This window comes from Narcine bancroftii, chromosome 2, assembly GCF_036971445.1.
Source record: "Narcine bancroftii isolate sNarBan1 chromosome 2, sNarBan1.hap1, whole genome shotgun sequence".
In the NCBI taxonomy this organism is placed as follows: domain Eukaryota; kingdom Metazoa; phylum Chordata; class Chondrichthyes; order Torpediniformes; family Narcinidae; genus Narcine; species Narcine bancroftii.
In genome coordinates, this window is record NC_091470.1 from 240,724,855 (window position 1) to 240,741,371 (window position 16,517).

General features: G+C 38.4%; 1 protein-coding gene across 4 annotated transcripts in view; it reads right to left on the reverse strand.

The window, feature by feature from the left end:
- Window positions 1-8,881: 8,881 nt before the first annotated feature.
- The window catches only part of samd12 (sterile alpha motif domain containing 12), a 99,646-nt gene continuing 92,010 nt past the window's right edge, over window positions 8,882-16,517 (reverse strand). The window contains exons 5-7 of one of the 4 annotated variants that reach the window (XM_069920574.1): window positions 15,586-15,696; window positions 10,208-10,266; window positions 8,882-9,858 (exon numbers count right to left, since the gene is read on the reverse strand). In XM_069920574.1, the coding sequence (XP_069776675.1) occupies window positions 10,235-10,266; window positions 15,586-15,696 (143 nt within the window). In that variant the 3' untranslated portion in view covers window positions 8,882-9,858; window positions 10,208-10,234. Of the gene's footprint in view, window positions 9,859-10,207; window positions 10,267-11,027; window positions 15,697-16,517 lie in introns of those variants that run through there. The other 3 variants (XM_069920575.1, XM_069920573.1, XM_069920576.1) reach the window with 3 other exon arrangements.

Sequence of the window (16,517 nt, forward strand, 5' to 3'; positions counted from 1 at the left end):
TGAATTTGACCATATCAGATAATTGCTTTCCTAATTTTGACCCATTCACAGGGATTTTATCAGCAAGGATTTTGGAAGGTCAAATAGATGTATGTACCTGTCAAAGCCAGTCTCTTGTGTCTCTTTTTTTCCTCCCCTGTTGTCCAGCAAAGCCAACAGTGTCAGACCTGGCCCTTGCTGTTTTCCCCAGACAGGCCATCCCTCCAATAGGAGTCAAAACAGGGCCACGATTTGAGAGGTGTACATCCACAGGGACTCCGGCTCAACCTGTCTGCATTGCTGCTCTTCCTGGTCATTGCTCATCGCCTTTCTGCTCATCCTGTGGTTTGACCTGCTCGCCAAATACAAAATCCACCCCCCCCCCCAAAAACCCCCCAGCCTTACAGGTGCTTCACTGTGAATTCATCCACTGCTCCAGCTACATACCAAATGAGTGATTCGCTGAAATTTGTCATGGTAAACCAAGCAGGGACGCCATTCTATTTGCTAGGTTAGACGGATGCAGAGAGTTTTTAGGAATCTCCTAATAGATGGAGTAGAAAAGTGCAAAACTGTGGCAATCCTTTATTTGACATGTTTGTGCTTTTGTTTGGAGTTTTCCAATATAAAGAAAATGTAAGGCAGAGCACATTGATACACACAAAAGGAGATAATGATGACGACAAGCCATTGGCTCCTTTCTCTCCTTTTCAAAAGTAGAACCTTCGGTACTTAACAGTGCACAACCTACAAGTAGCTTGTGGCCAGGGAACAAGGTAATTGCAGTACAGATCAGAGGGGTGGGTGGTGAGTATTTTAATGCATAGCTCATAAATAGCATAGGGAAAGAGATATGAAGAGACCAATTCTAAATTAAATGTATGGCAGTGCCATGTGATGTATAGCTTTCAGCTTGGAGGAAATCAGATCTATTCAGTGACACTGAGAGTTACATGTTTAGCATTGTTTAGACAGTTCAGTTGCAACTTATGGGAAGGCAGTCAAAAGAGGTGCAGTTACCACCAAGCGCAGAGGAAAGGACTTACTCATGGTAACCAAAAAGTCTTTTCCCCCTGTGTTGGAAAATGGTGGGAGCTAACCTATCTATAAAGAGGTCCAGTCATAGTCAAGATCATCAGAACACTGGGTGGCTCTGCTCCATGAGGGAGGAGCAAGTGTCCAAGGTGTCCACTCTGGTGAGGGGAAGAGAGAGGCTGCATAGGGGAATAGGTGACTGATTCCAGGATGGTTCTTTGGCTTCCTGGTATCATGGTCATGAACGCCAGAAAAATGGATGCAAGGCATTCTGAAAAGGAGAAAGTAAACATGGATCATGGTTCACATTGGTACTAACAGAGTTGATAAAAAGAGGGATAAAATTCTGCAACATGTTGTCGGTCATTCACTCGACTGCATGTCCAACTACTTGGACTGTTGCACTCAGGTACTTGCGGTCTAAAAATATGTCCAATGTGAACAACCACACGGGCAGTAATTATAATTTTTTTGAGCGATTTTTCCCAACATTGCAATCTAAAAAAAACATTATTGCTTGAATTCTGAGACTTTCTGATATATCCTGCTTCTGCCTTTTCTGATATTTTCCTTGAAGACTGGTTCAGGCCTGAAATATTGGCAATATATCTTTGACCAATGGCATCATGAAGAAAGCCTCTACTTCCTCAGGCGTTTGCGGAGGAGCTAGTGGAGTTGTTCAAGTGAACCGGTACGGACTTGAAGGGCCGACATGGCCTGTTTCCGTGCTGTAAACGGTTATATGGTTATATGAATCGAGGGAGCAGGATAGTAGAATAAAGAAAACAATTGTTAAGGATGCAATCTCTAGATCATTTTTAGTAATACATATTGGTAACGTAGGAATTAGAGGACAGGTCAGATAAAAGTGTGGCAATAGGGAAAGCTTTAGATTTCTGGACAGTTTCAGGGAGAAATGGGACCTGTACAAGCAGGGGATGATTTAAATTATTAAGGCAATGAAACAGAGCTTATGCACAATTAGAGGAAGGGAACAGGAAGGAAAACAGAGAGGAAAACTGAATCAGTCCAGTGGGAAGAGCAGAAGCAATTGTGATAAGGCACATGGGAAAAACACGAGGGTTATTCACATCTATTTAATGCAAGAAATCCGACTGGCAATAAAGATGAAGAGGGGATTGGTTAGCACATGGGAATATATAGTTGGAAATCAGAGACATGGTTGATCCAAGGGCAGGACTGGAAAATCAACATTTCAAGGTCAAGGGTAAAATGTAAAAGGAAAGGCCGACATGGCCTGTTTCCGCTCCGTAAATGGTTATATGGTTATATGGTGGTGGCATTACAATGTTGATTAAGAAGACCATTTCTGCCGTATGGAGAGAGGATACATTCGGTTTTTGAAATGAGGCCATAAAGATGGAGCATATTTTTAGCCAAATCACACAGAAATGAAAGAGTAAAAAGGTTAAGATAGTAATGGATTTCAACTTCCCTATTAATAACTGGGATTCTTTAGCATGAATGGTTTAAAAGGGGTGTAATTCTTTTAAAATGCATTCAGAAGTGCTTGAATGTCAGTGGGAGAGCACTTTGTAGATAGTGACCATAACTCATGTTTCAAGGAAGCTTTGGAGAAGGACAAGGATGTTCTGGAAATTAATATCCTAAATTGGGAGAAAAAAGATTTCATTATGGAAGGACATGGCAAAAGTTGATTTGAGAGAGAGCAAATTACAAGTTATTCCACTCTTGACCAGAGAAATAACAGTGAGTTCGAACCATAAAACAATTACAGCACAGAAACAGGTCACCTCAGCCCCTCCAGACTTTGCTGAACCATTTTTTTCCCTAGTCCCACTGACCTGTACCCTGCCCATAGCCCTCCATACCTCTCCCATCCACGTATCTGTCCAAATTCTTCTTAAGTATTAAAATTGAGCCTGCGTTTAACACTTCAGCTGGAAGCTCGTTCCACACCCCCCACCACTCTTTGTGAAGAGGTTTCCCCTCATGCTCCCCATAAATTTTTCCCTTTCACTCTTAACTCATGTCCTCTAGTTAATATCTCACCAACCCTCAGTGGAAAAAGCATATCTACATTTACTCTGTCTATCCACCTCATAATTTTAAATACCTCTATCAAATTTCCCCTCTTTCTTCTATGCTCCAGGGAATAAAGTCCTAACCTGAAGTCCGGGCAACATTCGAGTAAATCTTCTCTGCACTCTTTCCATCTTATTGCTATCTTTCCTATAGTTAGGTGACTAAGACTATTTGGCCTCACCAATGTCTTATACATTTTAACAAAACATTTCAACTCCTGTACTCAATACTTTGATTTATGATGGCCAATATGCCAAAAGGTCTCTTTTCAATCGACCTGTGTTGCCACTTTTCAGGGAAATATATATCTGTATTCCCAGATCCCTCTGTTCTACTGCACTCCTCAGTGCCCTACCATTTACTGTGTAGGTCCTTTCTTGGTTTATCCTTCCAAAATGCAACACCTCATACTTTGCTGTATTAATCTCCATCTGCCAATTTTCAGTCCATTTTCCCAGCTGGTCCAGAACCCATTGAAAGCTTTCAAAACTTTCTTCGCTGTCCACAAAATCTCTAATCTAAGCATCATCTACAAGCTTGCTGATCCAATTTACCACATTATCATCCAAATCATTGATATAGATTTCAAACAACAATGGTCCCAGTACTGATCCTTGAAGCACACCAGTAGTGACAGGCCTCCAATATGAGAAGAAATCATCCAGTTTCTCCAATCCAGCCATTGTATAATCCAGTTCACGACTTCACCATGAATACCCAGCGTCTGAACATCCTGACTAACCTCCCATGCGGAACCTTGTCAAAGGCCTTATTAAAATCCATGTAGACAAGTTACTTTCCCAGTTACTTCCTTGAAAAATTCTATAAGATTGGCTAAACATGACCTACTACGCACAAAGCCATGTTGATTATCCGTAATCATACCCTGGCTATTGTTACCAGCTTCTATATGTTATATTTTTTAGTAAAGTTAATTTGGGGGTTGGAACAGGGATGCAGGCACTCACAGATTTCATAACATTTTGAAACCCAGATGCAAAGGCACCTACGTTCAGAGCCATAAAACCAGTGTTATTTTTCTCAATTGAAAACTTGAAACAATAAATGCTTACTCAAAGAGACACCTGTTTAAACAGAAGGAGCCATCTGCTTGTTGACTCAAGTTTTTGGGACATTGAAACTAAAAAAAACTGTATTTGATCAAAGCAAGTCAATCAGGTCTAAAGCAACAGAAGTCCAGAACATTGAGCTGCCAGTTCTGCCCCTCCAGCAACCCAGTTTCACAAATGGCCACAATGTCATAATTCCATGTGCCAATCCATGCTCTATGCTTGTCTGCCTTTCCTAAAAACCATGTTCAACCCATTGACTTCTAACGGTGCATGCAATTTTAACATATTCTTTTCCCTCCTCCGCTCCTCTTCTGCTCTGCCACTTTGGTTCCACTTCTCTATCTGCTCTGGCACTCTGGTTTTCCTCCCCCTCAAAATCTAGTTTAAATCCACCACAGCAGCACGAGCAAACCTGCCTGCAAGGATATTCATTCCCTTCCAGTTCAATCTAAACCGTCCCATTGGAACATGTCCCACCTTCTCTGGAAGATAGCCCAATGATCCTGAAACCTGAACCTCTCCCTCCTACACATCATCAGCCATGTGTTAAACTGCATTATCCTCCTACTTTTAATCTCACTAGCACATGGCATGGGTAGCAATCCTGAGATTACTACCCTGGAGGTCCTTTCCTTCAACCTAGTGCCTAATTCTTTGAACTCTTCCTTGCAGGACCTCCTCACCCTTCCTACCACATCATTGGTCTCTACATGGCTGTCCTCCCTCCCTCCTGAGAATGCCATGAACTCAATCTGAGACGTCTTGGACCCTCGGATATCTCAGTTCAAGGCAAGGAGAGAAAAATCAAGGATGGCAAGGGATATGAAGTATTGATTTTAAAAAAAATATTGTAGCATGTGTCAGGGTGAGAGACCGGAAAACAGGGAGTCTTTTCAAGAGAAACTGGGAGATAAAGTATTGCCACAGATAAGTCCTAGGAAAATTAATTTAAATTTTTTTTTGAAGAATACCAAAAGCAAAAGAATAATCAGGGAAGTAGTCGGGCCTATGGAGCACCAAAGAGGCAATTTGTGTCTGGAATCAGAGATTATTGGGGTTAAGTCTAAATGCATACTTCTGTTTTCATGATAGAGTATGTGAATTTAAATGACAAATAATTTTCTCTAATAAAGAAACAATTCACTGTCTGATTCACCCTACTTTATTTGAAATGACTGAATATTAATCCTTCTCAAAACTATTAAAATATTTGATACTCTGGAAAATGCACATACAATATTAAATTCCAGGCACTCAACATGAAAAGTACGGTCGCTAATTATAAATACTACCAAATAACCATTACATCTTTATTATGTACACCACAATTTTATACATGCAAAAACAGACAGTGCATCTCTCTTCCCTCCCCAAGGCTGCATTCTAGGTATTTATTCCCAAGCTGCACTGTTATATTTCATCACCTTTTAGTCTGTACATATTTCATATAGTTACAAGTCAATGAATGGGATAAATTGCACCACAGTATTTTAAATCTGTTCATTCAAATAAAGACATTTACCCATTGAGCATGGATTGAGCAGTTTTCCACTTTAACAGGAAAACACAAGGTGCTTTCTAATATTAAAAATTGACATTAGCAAAACTTCATCGTAAAACAGTCTGTAGCATAATGGAATGATCTTGCACACAAAACAACTTGTCTTTTTAGTACCAAATACATGTTTTCATTCAATAAACTTGCTATAATTATAATCTTTCAATACGATTGCCAACATCTTCACGGACATGCACAATATGGTGCGAGGGGGGGGGGGGGGGTGGAGAACTCTAACTACTTCCACCAATTTCATGGATGGAATAGGAACTACTGGAACAGATTTCCAAGCAGCAGTGTTCAATTTAATGACTGCTACAAAATACCCGAGCAAAATTTGTCTCCATGGCATTACTGCTTGGTTATTATTCATATGCATTTGTTCTTTTCTACAATGGCTATTTAAGAACTCCGTTAAAGAGAACAGTGAAAATAATTGGTAGAAAATTTAGAAACCACAAATACCCAAGATAGAAAAAAAAATCATTATTTTCATTTGTTCTACTTTTGAAATGAAAAAGTTCATAAATAATTATACAACCAGAAACCACAGTTATTGTGGAATCTTTTTCACAAGTGCAAATGTGTAAAAATATTTGAGCCTGTTAAGTGTTTGGAGAAGTGGTCTAATAAACACTTCAAGTCCCCATTAGGTTAACAGGACACTGAGGTCACCTACATTTTATTTATTTAAAATGAAGTGGATAAGGAGACCACCAAAAGGAAAAGACAAGAGATGGCAACAACAAAAAGAGATGGAATCAGGGCAGTGACAAATGGTTTAAATGAGCTCTGAACATAATTACCCATTTCCTCATCTCCCCATCCCCCAAAGTTCAACTTTTCAATGTTAGCACATTTCAATTATAATTTCATAAATGGGGTAGCATAATGGAATTTTTATTGAGCTTTCAAAATCAAACAAAAATGCCAATGAAATATAAAGAGATTAGTTTTTAATTTTTGTTTTGACAGGAGGGTACTGAAAATTCAAACTATTAAATTTCTGGCAAACCTTAAAGAGAAAGGTGATATTCAGCACCATTGCCATTGCTTTGCAAAATAACCTGAGCTTTATTTAACTTCCAGCATCACTGCTGAATCTCTCTCAACCTTTCAGTTAAAAAGAAACTGCTGTTAAAAATCATGATTCATGCCAACCTATGGTAACAGATTATATACAACTAATTTTTCTGTTTAACTTTGGTCCCCATGACCCAAACCGGCATAATTAGCTATCTCCTTCAAAATAAATGGCTGAAGCAAGGGCGTTTCAGAGTTCACATCTAATGCCCATGTATTCAGCTACTGAGATGTTAGTTTCATTTTAATGTAATGCAATATATCATTTAGAATTAATATTCAAAATTTAAACTGGTTTTTGCCCTCTTAATTCTTACTATTTTGCATTTCGCTTCCACATCCTTTCCCAATAATAATGAACCATGATTTATGCAGGAATTTCTTGGCTGAAGAATTTCAAACTGCAAGTAAAGCTACCAGCTTTTATCATTAATTATGCTAATTTTCATTTTGTCTGATTATTCAAATAGAAGAATCTGCCTCAGATGGAAAGAATTGTTTAAAATGCAAGGTTTTTTTTAACCTATAGGAAATACATTTCTAAAATTTGTTTTCCCTATGCAATTAAGTTTCTGGATAAAGCATTTGGAAAGGAACAGAAACACATGTCATTGTTGTACAATGTGTAATTAGACCAAAATTAAAATCCTCCATATCTGCCAAATTTTACAGGAAGGCCTCAAAGCAGTTGTCCTTTCCCTTTTTCACCAATAGTGTGTGGAAAAAGGACCAGGAAGGGTTTTCAATATATTCACTGGTAGGCCACACAATCTAGTTAAATAATTCCCAATCTTTGTTCTCTCTGGTTTGAGCCAGGAATTGTATTTCAAAGTTGGAGGAGATGGAATTTAAGAGCATATTTCCAATTGTATCTGCCAAATGGTCTTTACTTAGGACATGCTTCCTGATTATAATTGACTCACATTGTATGTTTGTATGGTCAAGAGATCAAAGGGATGCAGGAGCAAAATTAGAATTTTTAACCTCTTGCCTTTCAATAAAGATGATGGCTTATTTGTGATTTACTTCATGTATATGACTTAATCCAAGGAACAGAAATTCATCAGACTCCTATCGAAAATCAACAGTTAGCCCAGCATCAATGGACTTTTGTTGAAGAATTCCCAATCCCTACTACTCTCTGCATGAAGAAATGTTTCGCAATTTCACTTCAGAAAAAAACCTCTGTTTAAAAGGTCAAATGGTTTCTCAATGACGATTATATGCTTCTTAAGATGTTTGTTCAGAAATATTCAATACTCCTGATCTAACCGAAGCTTTGCATGATCCCTTTGTAATTCAGTATGTTGGAAGTATAGGCCAACATTCCACTTCAAAATAATTCACGACACTTTAATGAAATTATCTGGATGCCACAGTTTTGCCATTTGCTCAACTTCTAAATAACATTTGTATTTTAATGCTCTGTCTACGCTGGTTAAAATATTGCCTATCTTTGAATAATTTGTAAAAATTGATACATCTTTTGATCCAGCATCCAATTCACACAAATATAGTTATAAATTCTTATACTAGCCATTGCCTATTAATGTCACTATCTAATTCAGTCCCAGCTCTTCCTCCTGTGATTTGGTCAATTTCCAAGCCAGGTCAATGCATTCTCTGCAATTTATTAAAGATTAGTACATGGGGGGGGGGGGGGGCATATTTTCTGTATGCAAATGACCTCATGCAGATTATATTGCAGTGAAAACAAGAGAAAAACATTTGAGTGAAACTCTATAACATACCTGAACACTAAAATGCTTGCATCAAACAGATAATTATCTGAATTCATATGAACTATGCCTACTTTATTTTAGAAAATAAATCCAAATGACCGTTTGACAATGAATAAATTAAAAATCACATTTAAAGATTGGATTACAACACTGCATCAGATTGGGTAATTTACATTTGATTTTGAAAAAAGAACCATAATTACAGTTCAGTTTATGGTCGTGAGACTGTCCTTTTTAATCTGCAGCAAGCATTTTATCTTCTATATATAGAAGATATATATATAGATATATATCTATATATATTTATATATAGATATCTATCTATCTATATATATATATATATATATATATATATATAGAGAGAGAGAGAGAGAGAGAGAGAGACATATCTATCCATATATAGATATATCTATATATATCTACTTTTGGATGTCGCATTGCCATAGACCAACACAATTTTTTTTTTACCAAATACAATGACAAAATCATAAGTCAATTTTCAACAAATTAAAACTTCTGCTTTTAAACAATGTAACTTTAAAAAGTCAATGCAAATATAAATCCAAAGCATTCCAATGTGGTTTATATTCACAGGAGTGGTTGAGGTGAAGGACATTTCTTGAGAGCATAATGAAAGAGGGAACACTTTGGAAAGCGATTAACTTGCATCAACAGGAAAAACACAAATGCACATTCAGGGAAGGTTTTGCCCCTGCAACTTAGAAGTTTGCAAAATAATGCAAAGTGAAATATCAGTAAAAAGAAATCTAAAAATCTCAGTGTGGCAGATAGTTTCATTTTCAGTTCATCACTCAAACTATTCTGTCACAAGTGCAAACGTGAAGGCTATTGCCCTCTATATTTACTCCCTCTGTTGGTTGGCATTTTTTTCTGCACATGGTGCTTCATTTTTATTGTATTCTTGGTTTCTAGAATAACGGTCGACTTCTGGCATTAAAAACCATAACTTAAGGGTGCAAAGCAATATTTGAACCTCACACAACTGAACCAAAAAAATCACAATGCCTCAAGGAAAAATGAAAGCTTTCTTTGTTAAGTATCTAACTGCCTTAAAAAGAATGACCATTAAATAAATTCTTCACATCTTTTCAGTGTGGAAGAGTTGATTCGTTTACATGATGATGCGCATTTGTTTCCCAATTTCCATCAGTTCTCAAAAACTTCCACAAAATGTACTCAGATCAGGTACCATCCTGCTGTGGGAGTAGAGAATGGAAAGCCACAGTTTTTCTTTCCTCGTGTCAAGAATATGAAACAAGAACTTCAAAACCTTGATCTTATGGTGAATTGCCCAGGGAGGCTACAGTAAGAAAAGAAAATGAAGTCAGGTCCAAGCACAAAAATAGCAAAATGCAAATACCCTGAATAATCTCAGTTTAGAGTAGAACTCCATGCTAATGTGACAACTTGCATTGTTCTAGGGTAAAAACAGCGAGATTTAAGGAGGGGCTTCCATCAGAAAGAATTTAGAGGTCCATAGCAGAAGAGGGGAGTGAATCATTGAAATTCTCCCAAGAATATTGTGGAGGATGGTTGAATGGACATATTTAAAGGGAATTGAGCATTGTGGAGTATTGGCACAAATGGGGTGTGGAGGAATGCAGCAGATTATAGACAGTAGTGAGGGCAAGCTGGAGAGGCCAAGTTACCTGTTGCTGCTCTTATTTGCTTTTTTCTTATGAATGGCAAGTGATCAAAACCAATGGACCTTTTATGGGAAATTAAAGTTTAGGCAATGCAGAAGGGGAAAGAATACAGAGAAAAAAGTTATTCAGCAACACATTCTATAATCATAAACCTTTGGATTCTTTTTAAAAGTACATGTTTCAATGAAATCACTCAATGGAGCAACATTTTAACTACATTTAAAAAAAAATTCCTTTCAAAAGCATTGGTGGAAATTGATTGTGTACAAAATGTCACATGACTCACTGATTTTTAGATTTAGGCAGTGAATTTAAACCATAGTTACATTTCCAGAAATGTATCTTTGTTTCCTAATGTTTCTACTTCTTGTGCATAACTGTACGACTACACATGTTGGAAGTCTGAATTATAAAGCTAAAATGCTGCGATACTCTGCAGGTCAAATAGCATTCTATGCAAAGAAAAGCAGAGTTAATAGTCTTTCTTTCATCAGAACTGCTTGGGTTTAATGGCTAGATTGCTCGGAGCCAGGTGACCAATATTAATAGGTTGGCATTATAACACCAGTTAGTTACATTATTCTTTATGTCCTAAATCGAAACAAGCATACCCAATGGGCAGTAACAATACAAAAATACAACGATGCTAAATGTGTTACAATTATTTTTGAAAAGCTTAATAGGATCAATATTCATTGCACATCATTGAAAAATAGAAATCAAAAAAGATTCTAGTCTACAATCCCTTGAGAGCACCAAGTTCCTTGGAGTAAGAATGCTGAATGTAAAGAACTGCTCACATTAACTATTCAAGACTCTCATATTCATGAAACACTTTATTTATATACTGTATATGAATCCTCGTGGCATTGTTTGTATGTGCGTTTTGCATTGACAACCAGAGAAGGCGGTGTCGTCAGGTTGGACTTATACATTTAAATGACAATACCCTTGACTTGGAACAAAACAAAAACAGAATGTGAACTTGTGCAATATTCCATGATAATCAGTATCGTTTCTGCTTGAAAACATTCTGTAGAATCAGCTAATTTGCATGAAAACGTCATGACAAAACACTGGACCACGAAGATTTTGCTTCCTGAACACTTTTGGGTGTATTTTAGGGATTTTGGGCTGGTGATCATAATATCACCATAAAATTTCCTATTTTTGAGATTTCCTGTCATAGTTTTCTATGCTTGAAGTAGACTTAAAATATGAAATGCAACATGTCATTGAAAATTCATTTTTTTGCATTTGCACTTGGACTTCTTCCCTGTTGATCTTGGTGCAGTCAGTGAAGAACATGGTAAAAGTGTTCACCAGGACTTTGTGACCATGGAAAATCAATTAACAGGACAACTGGAATCCATTAATGCTGGCCGACTACTGTTGGCCATTGACATGAGATGCATCAAATCATTTTTGGGACAGTTGAACTAATGCAATGTGTCAGCATCATTTATGCGATTGAACATTCTAAATTTAATAAAGGTTAATTTCATGTTTCTCCATCTTCCAATGTGATACCGCAAATCTGAAATTATCTTTGTATTCAGTTTGAAGTTGTCTATCATAATGCCCAATTTTTTTTTCAGGAAGCAAACATATTGTCCAATGCAATCAGTATTAATGTAGAAGTGGATCACATCCATCTGATCAGCTAGAATTTTTATTTCTCCGAGATAAACTGAACTTGTACACAAGGTGCACACACTGAGTTCACAAAGCAAAATTGGGTCATAAAGAAAAGGCAAATACGCTAACTGCGTTGACAACAAGCCTGTTAATGGGAAACAAAGATGAATAATAAAACATGACTAAATTTCACGTGTGTTTTAAGCCCCTGCAATTCTGAATTCTTAGAGTTAATTTAAGGAGGCATGCAACTTATAAAATCTAGCAATGTCTGAAAAAGACCAACCACTGCATTCAAAATTTCAGAACTTAATCAAACAAATGGGCTGAGCAATGGGAGATGAATTTTGACTGCAGATGAAACAAATGTATCCACAATGAAAGAAGTGAAACATGGAAATCTGCAGACACTGTGATGTAGTAAAATCACACCAAAACACTGGAGGAACTTCGCCGGCCTTTTTAGCATCTATAGGAAACAAAGATACATTGCTGACATTTTGGGCCTAAGCCCTCCTTCAAGGAATAGCATGAATCTCCCAGTGGCCACCCATTACAATTCTCCACCCCATTCCTTTGCTGACATTTCTCTAAGCAACATTTCCTTTGTGAATCTGTAGGGGTCATCTACTGCATCTGATGCTCCTGTTGTGATCTCCTCTACATCCGAGACTGGATGCAGACTGCGAGATCACTTTGTTGAGCACCTCAGCTCTGTCCACTGCAATAGTGTGGACCTCCCAGTGGCCACCCATTTCAATTCTCCATCTAATTCCCTTGCTGACATATCTCTACATAGTCTCATGCACTGCCAGACTGAGACCACCCGTAGATTGGAGGAACAACACCTCATCTTCTGACAGGGCACCCTCTAAATGGATGGCAGTAATATCGACTTCTCTTGCTTTCGGTAAACCCACCCCCCCACCTCACTTATTTCCCCCATCACCTTCCCCTACCTCTGCTCTCCATTCCTCTCCTTTTCCACAAATTATAAATTCTTACCTTACCTTGTCTCTTATCATATCCAATTAACACCTTTTGTTGGTCTGAATTCTGAGATTTCCTGCTTCTGGCTTATTCCTTGAAGAAGGTGTTAGGCCTGAAATGTTGGCAATATATCTTTGTCTCCTCTAGAAAGGCTGAAAAGACCGGTTGAGTTCCTTCAGCATTTTGGTGGGATTTTACTCAATGAAAGAATCCCATTTTCTGCATACCACATCTGTGAACCAGGACACAACCTTAAATTGTGTCCCAATTTATCTTAAATTGCGTCCTTTTTATAGGAGCATGACAAATACTTATTTTGCAGCTAGGTATTTGAATTAGTCGTGGCTAGCGTGTCACTATACGAGAATAATATACATTCATTACTGCTCTCCTTCATCCTTCTTTGGGGTCACGAATTTCCTCTACAGTTCTGTGGGGTCTGAGATGGCTGAAATATCAAATCTTTTGCAGATGGGGCAAGAGACAGGACAGGTATGTGGGAGTATGGGAGGAAGGACGCTCCTTCTGTCATCTGTTCTCCGTTCCACTATCAATGTTCCTTCTTCATTTTGAGTGATCTCCCGAAGCTGGTAAAGATGCAACTTTTTCCTGAGACTATAACAGGGGTAGGCAACCTTTTAAAAAAAAACCATTCCACCTGAAGTATTCCCTATGCCATAGGTGCTCTGTGATTAGTAAGGGGTTGCTTAAGGTGGTATGTGGGTGAAGAAAAAGGTTGAAAACCACTGTTTTAATCGTCCCTAATTGACTCGTTATGTGCACTGTTTCATAACTCCAAAGGAAATGGGCCAAAGACAATTTTTCTCAAGCAAAATAGTTTAGTAATAATTGGATCTAGAGTAGTGATTCTCAACTTTCCTTTCCCACTCACATACCACCTTATGCAATCCATTACTAATTACAGAGCACTGATGGCATAGGGATTACTTAAAGTGGAATGTGAGTTTAAAAAAAAAGGTTGCCCACCCCTGGTCTATCAGGTGCTTTTGAATAAAGTGGAGCCAATTTGTTTGAGCGTTACACACGTCAAATGGATACGGCTCCATATTCGTCATTATAGGTTGGAGTACATCCTTTACAATCAGATGTGGGGAGCTGGAAACCAGTTGGAGGATTAGAGCTCATTTAATTGGGAAAAGTTCTTTGGGTTGTCTTTTGGACAAGTAATTTCCCAAATATGGCATTAGCAAGTGTTAGATGGTGACTGGACCAACACAGAGCAGCAGCAGTCACCAAAAGGTCCCTGTGAACTTTATGTGGGCAAATATGGAAAGACTAATTAAAAAAAAAAAAATGGTGGCACTGCCCAAGCTATATATCAGCAGCTCTGTTGCTCGTGTGGATTCAGAAGAGAATGGAACGAGGACAGCGCTACCCTGCAGGGTTCTACCGTCCAGTCCTAGGTACAGGCTTTAAATTACCCATTAAAGGAGCCAATAGTGTTTTATTTAAAATCCTGTGACAGCGGGGTCTGGGCCCAAGATGGCAGCGTCTATGTTTGGCAGCAGCCACGATAGGTTGCCAACTCTGGGGGAGCAGCAGACTGGCACAGGGCACCAGTAATGGGGAGAACAACCCCTTTTGAGGTGACCCCAAGGACAGTGATCACGGTGGCAGACCAGCGAGGGGCTCTGCAACTGAAGGGCACATACAGGCGGTGAGCTGTTGGCAACTTGCGGGCGAGAAACCCACCCAGGCTGCAGATGACTGGAGTTCAAGGGACTCGCAACAGGCTGCAGGCTGCTGAGACAGGCTCATGAGAACCAAGTATTGAAACTGGGAACTGAGGGCAAGAGTTCCCAAAAGGCCCTGGGTGTAGAAGGCTCCTGCAATGTGTCAGAGGTTTGGATCTCGGCTCGGTTTGATGATGGTTTGAATTGAACTGGAGTCTTGTGCGGCTGCAGATCCTGCTGGAGGCGAATACACAGACACTTAGTGACTCTTTTACTTCTCTGACTGTAAGGGGCACCGGGCAATGCTAATAGCAAATCTTTATCTGCCTTATGACAAACTAAGTGTAATTTTGTGTAATTCCTGTATTACATTTTGATTTTATTATGCGACAATAAATAGTACCTGATAGAGAAATGCAGAATTAGGAAATGGAAAGCAAGAATTTTCACCAATGAGAAAAGATCTTGAGCAAAACACTTTTGTAATACAGGTTAATACAACTTAGTCACTAAATAAATTTGATACAAATTTTAAAATGAAGATCAATTCTTTTTGAGATGAGAAGGAACAAATAGAGTTGAAAATACCAACTCCAGGGGCTAAACAAAACTTCCGCAAGTCTGAGCTCAGGGAATGGTTTGGAAAGAGTTTAGGATGATGTACTTGAGAAGTACTTCAATGACTAAGCACATAGCCTTTTGTGTGACCTTTGGATTTGATTTAGGTCAATTTGAAATGCCCAGTTGACCCTTGAAACCCAAGTACAGCTCATCTCTAAATGATATGACCAGCTGTCAATTTCAAAATGAAATGGTGCTAACAAAAATTCTATACGGAGAGAGTCAGCTAGAGCCTACAAAAATGAACTGAGAGCAAAGTCTTGACCGTTCTTGTGAAGCACAGTTATTCTGGTTCAGGTTTATATTACAGTAACATATCTTGCATGTTACTATTGCAGATCGACCATTGGAAGACTTGTTATTACTACTGGTTGTAATTATTACTATTAAGTCATTGAAATCTTCTGATAATTATCAGCTTGTCAAAGTTCCTCCCACCTCTGCGAGTTGCTCCTCGGTCTTCAGGATCCCCAGGATCACCACTCAGAGGTACTCTCTTCTGCTTGCTAACAGATGGCCTCCTGGTTCTTGGAGTTTGTTGAACAATACCTGCGAGGTGACCACAAATAAACATGCTCAGTTGCAGGGATGCAATTTTTACAATAGGTAAAAGCAGTAGCATTTTTGGATATCACAATCAAATATCATGTGATTAGACATCAAATAACTGTACGAAATTAAATGTCCAGTAAAGGTTTCACAGTTGGCAACTCAGATACGAGGGGGAAGATATTAAATTCAAGGACAAAGGAGTTCAGTGTAAGTATGACACGTTTACCACAGGTGTTACATCATAAGAGATTCTTTAATGAAAGTCAATAATCATGAGTTTATATTTGGTCAACTTTCCAGAAATGTCACATTATCCATGATATCTTTGGAAGAACAAGTTTCCTCTGGTCTCTCTTAACACCACCATTCTCGCATTCTCTTATCAGATGCCAGCACTGGTAGCTGTCTTTAATCACCCACTCCACCCTGTCTGACTTGCCTTCCTCCTCCTGACCCCTTTGTTTTTCTTGCCTTTCTCGTCCTTTGGCATCTGCCAATCTTCTGCCTCTATCCGTCATGCTTCATTTCTCCCCTGTTCATCAATCCCACATGGGCCCATCCTGCTCCTATCCTACTTGAATTGGCTTCTCTGCATTTCCAGTCTTGATGAAGGGCATGGACCTCAAATGTCACATACACTAAAATCCACAGTATCTGGAATTCAAGCAACAAGCAAAAAAAAAAAACAAAATTGGATGAAATAAATAAATAACAATAAAAGATGTCAGAATAAATAAAAATTTAAATCTAAGTTTAAAATTGTAAAAGTAAATGTTCTCCGAAGCAACACACAAAAGTCTTTAGCTTTATTAGTATTG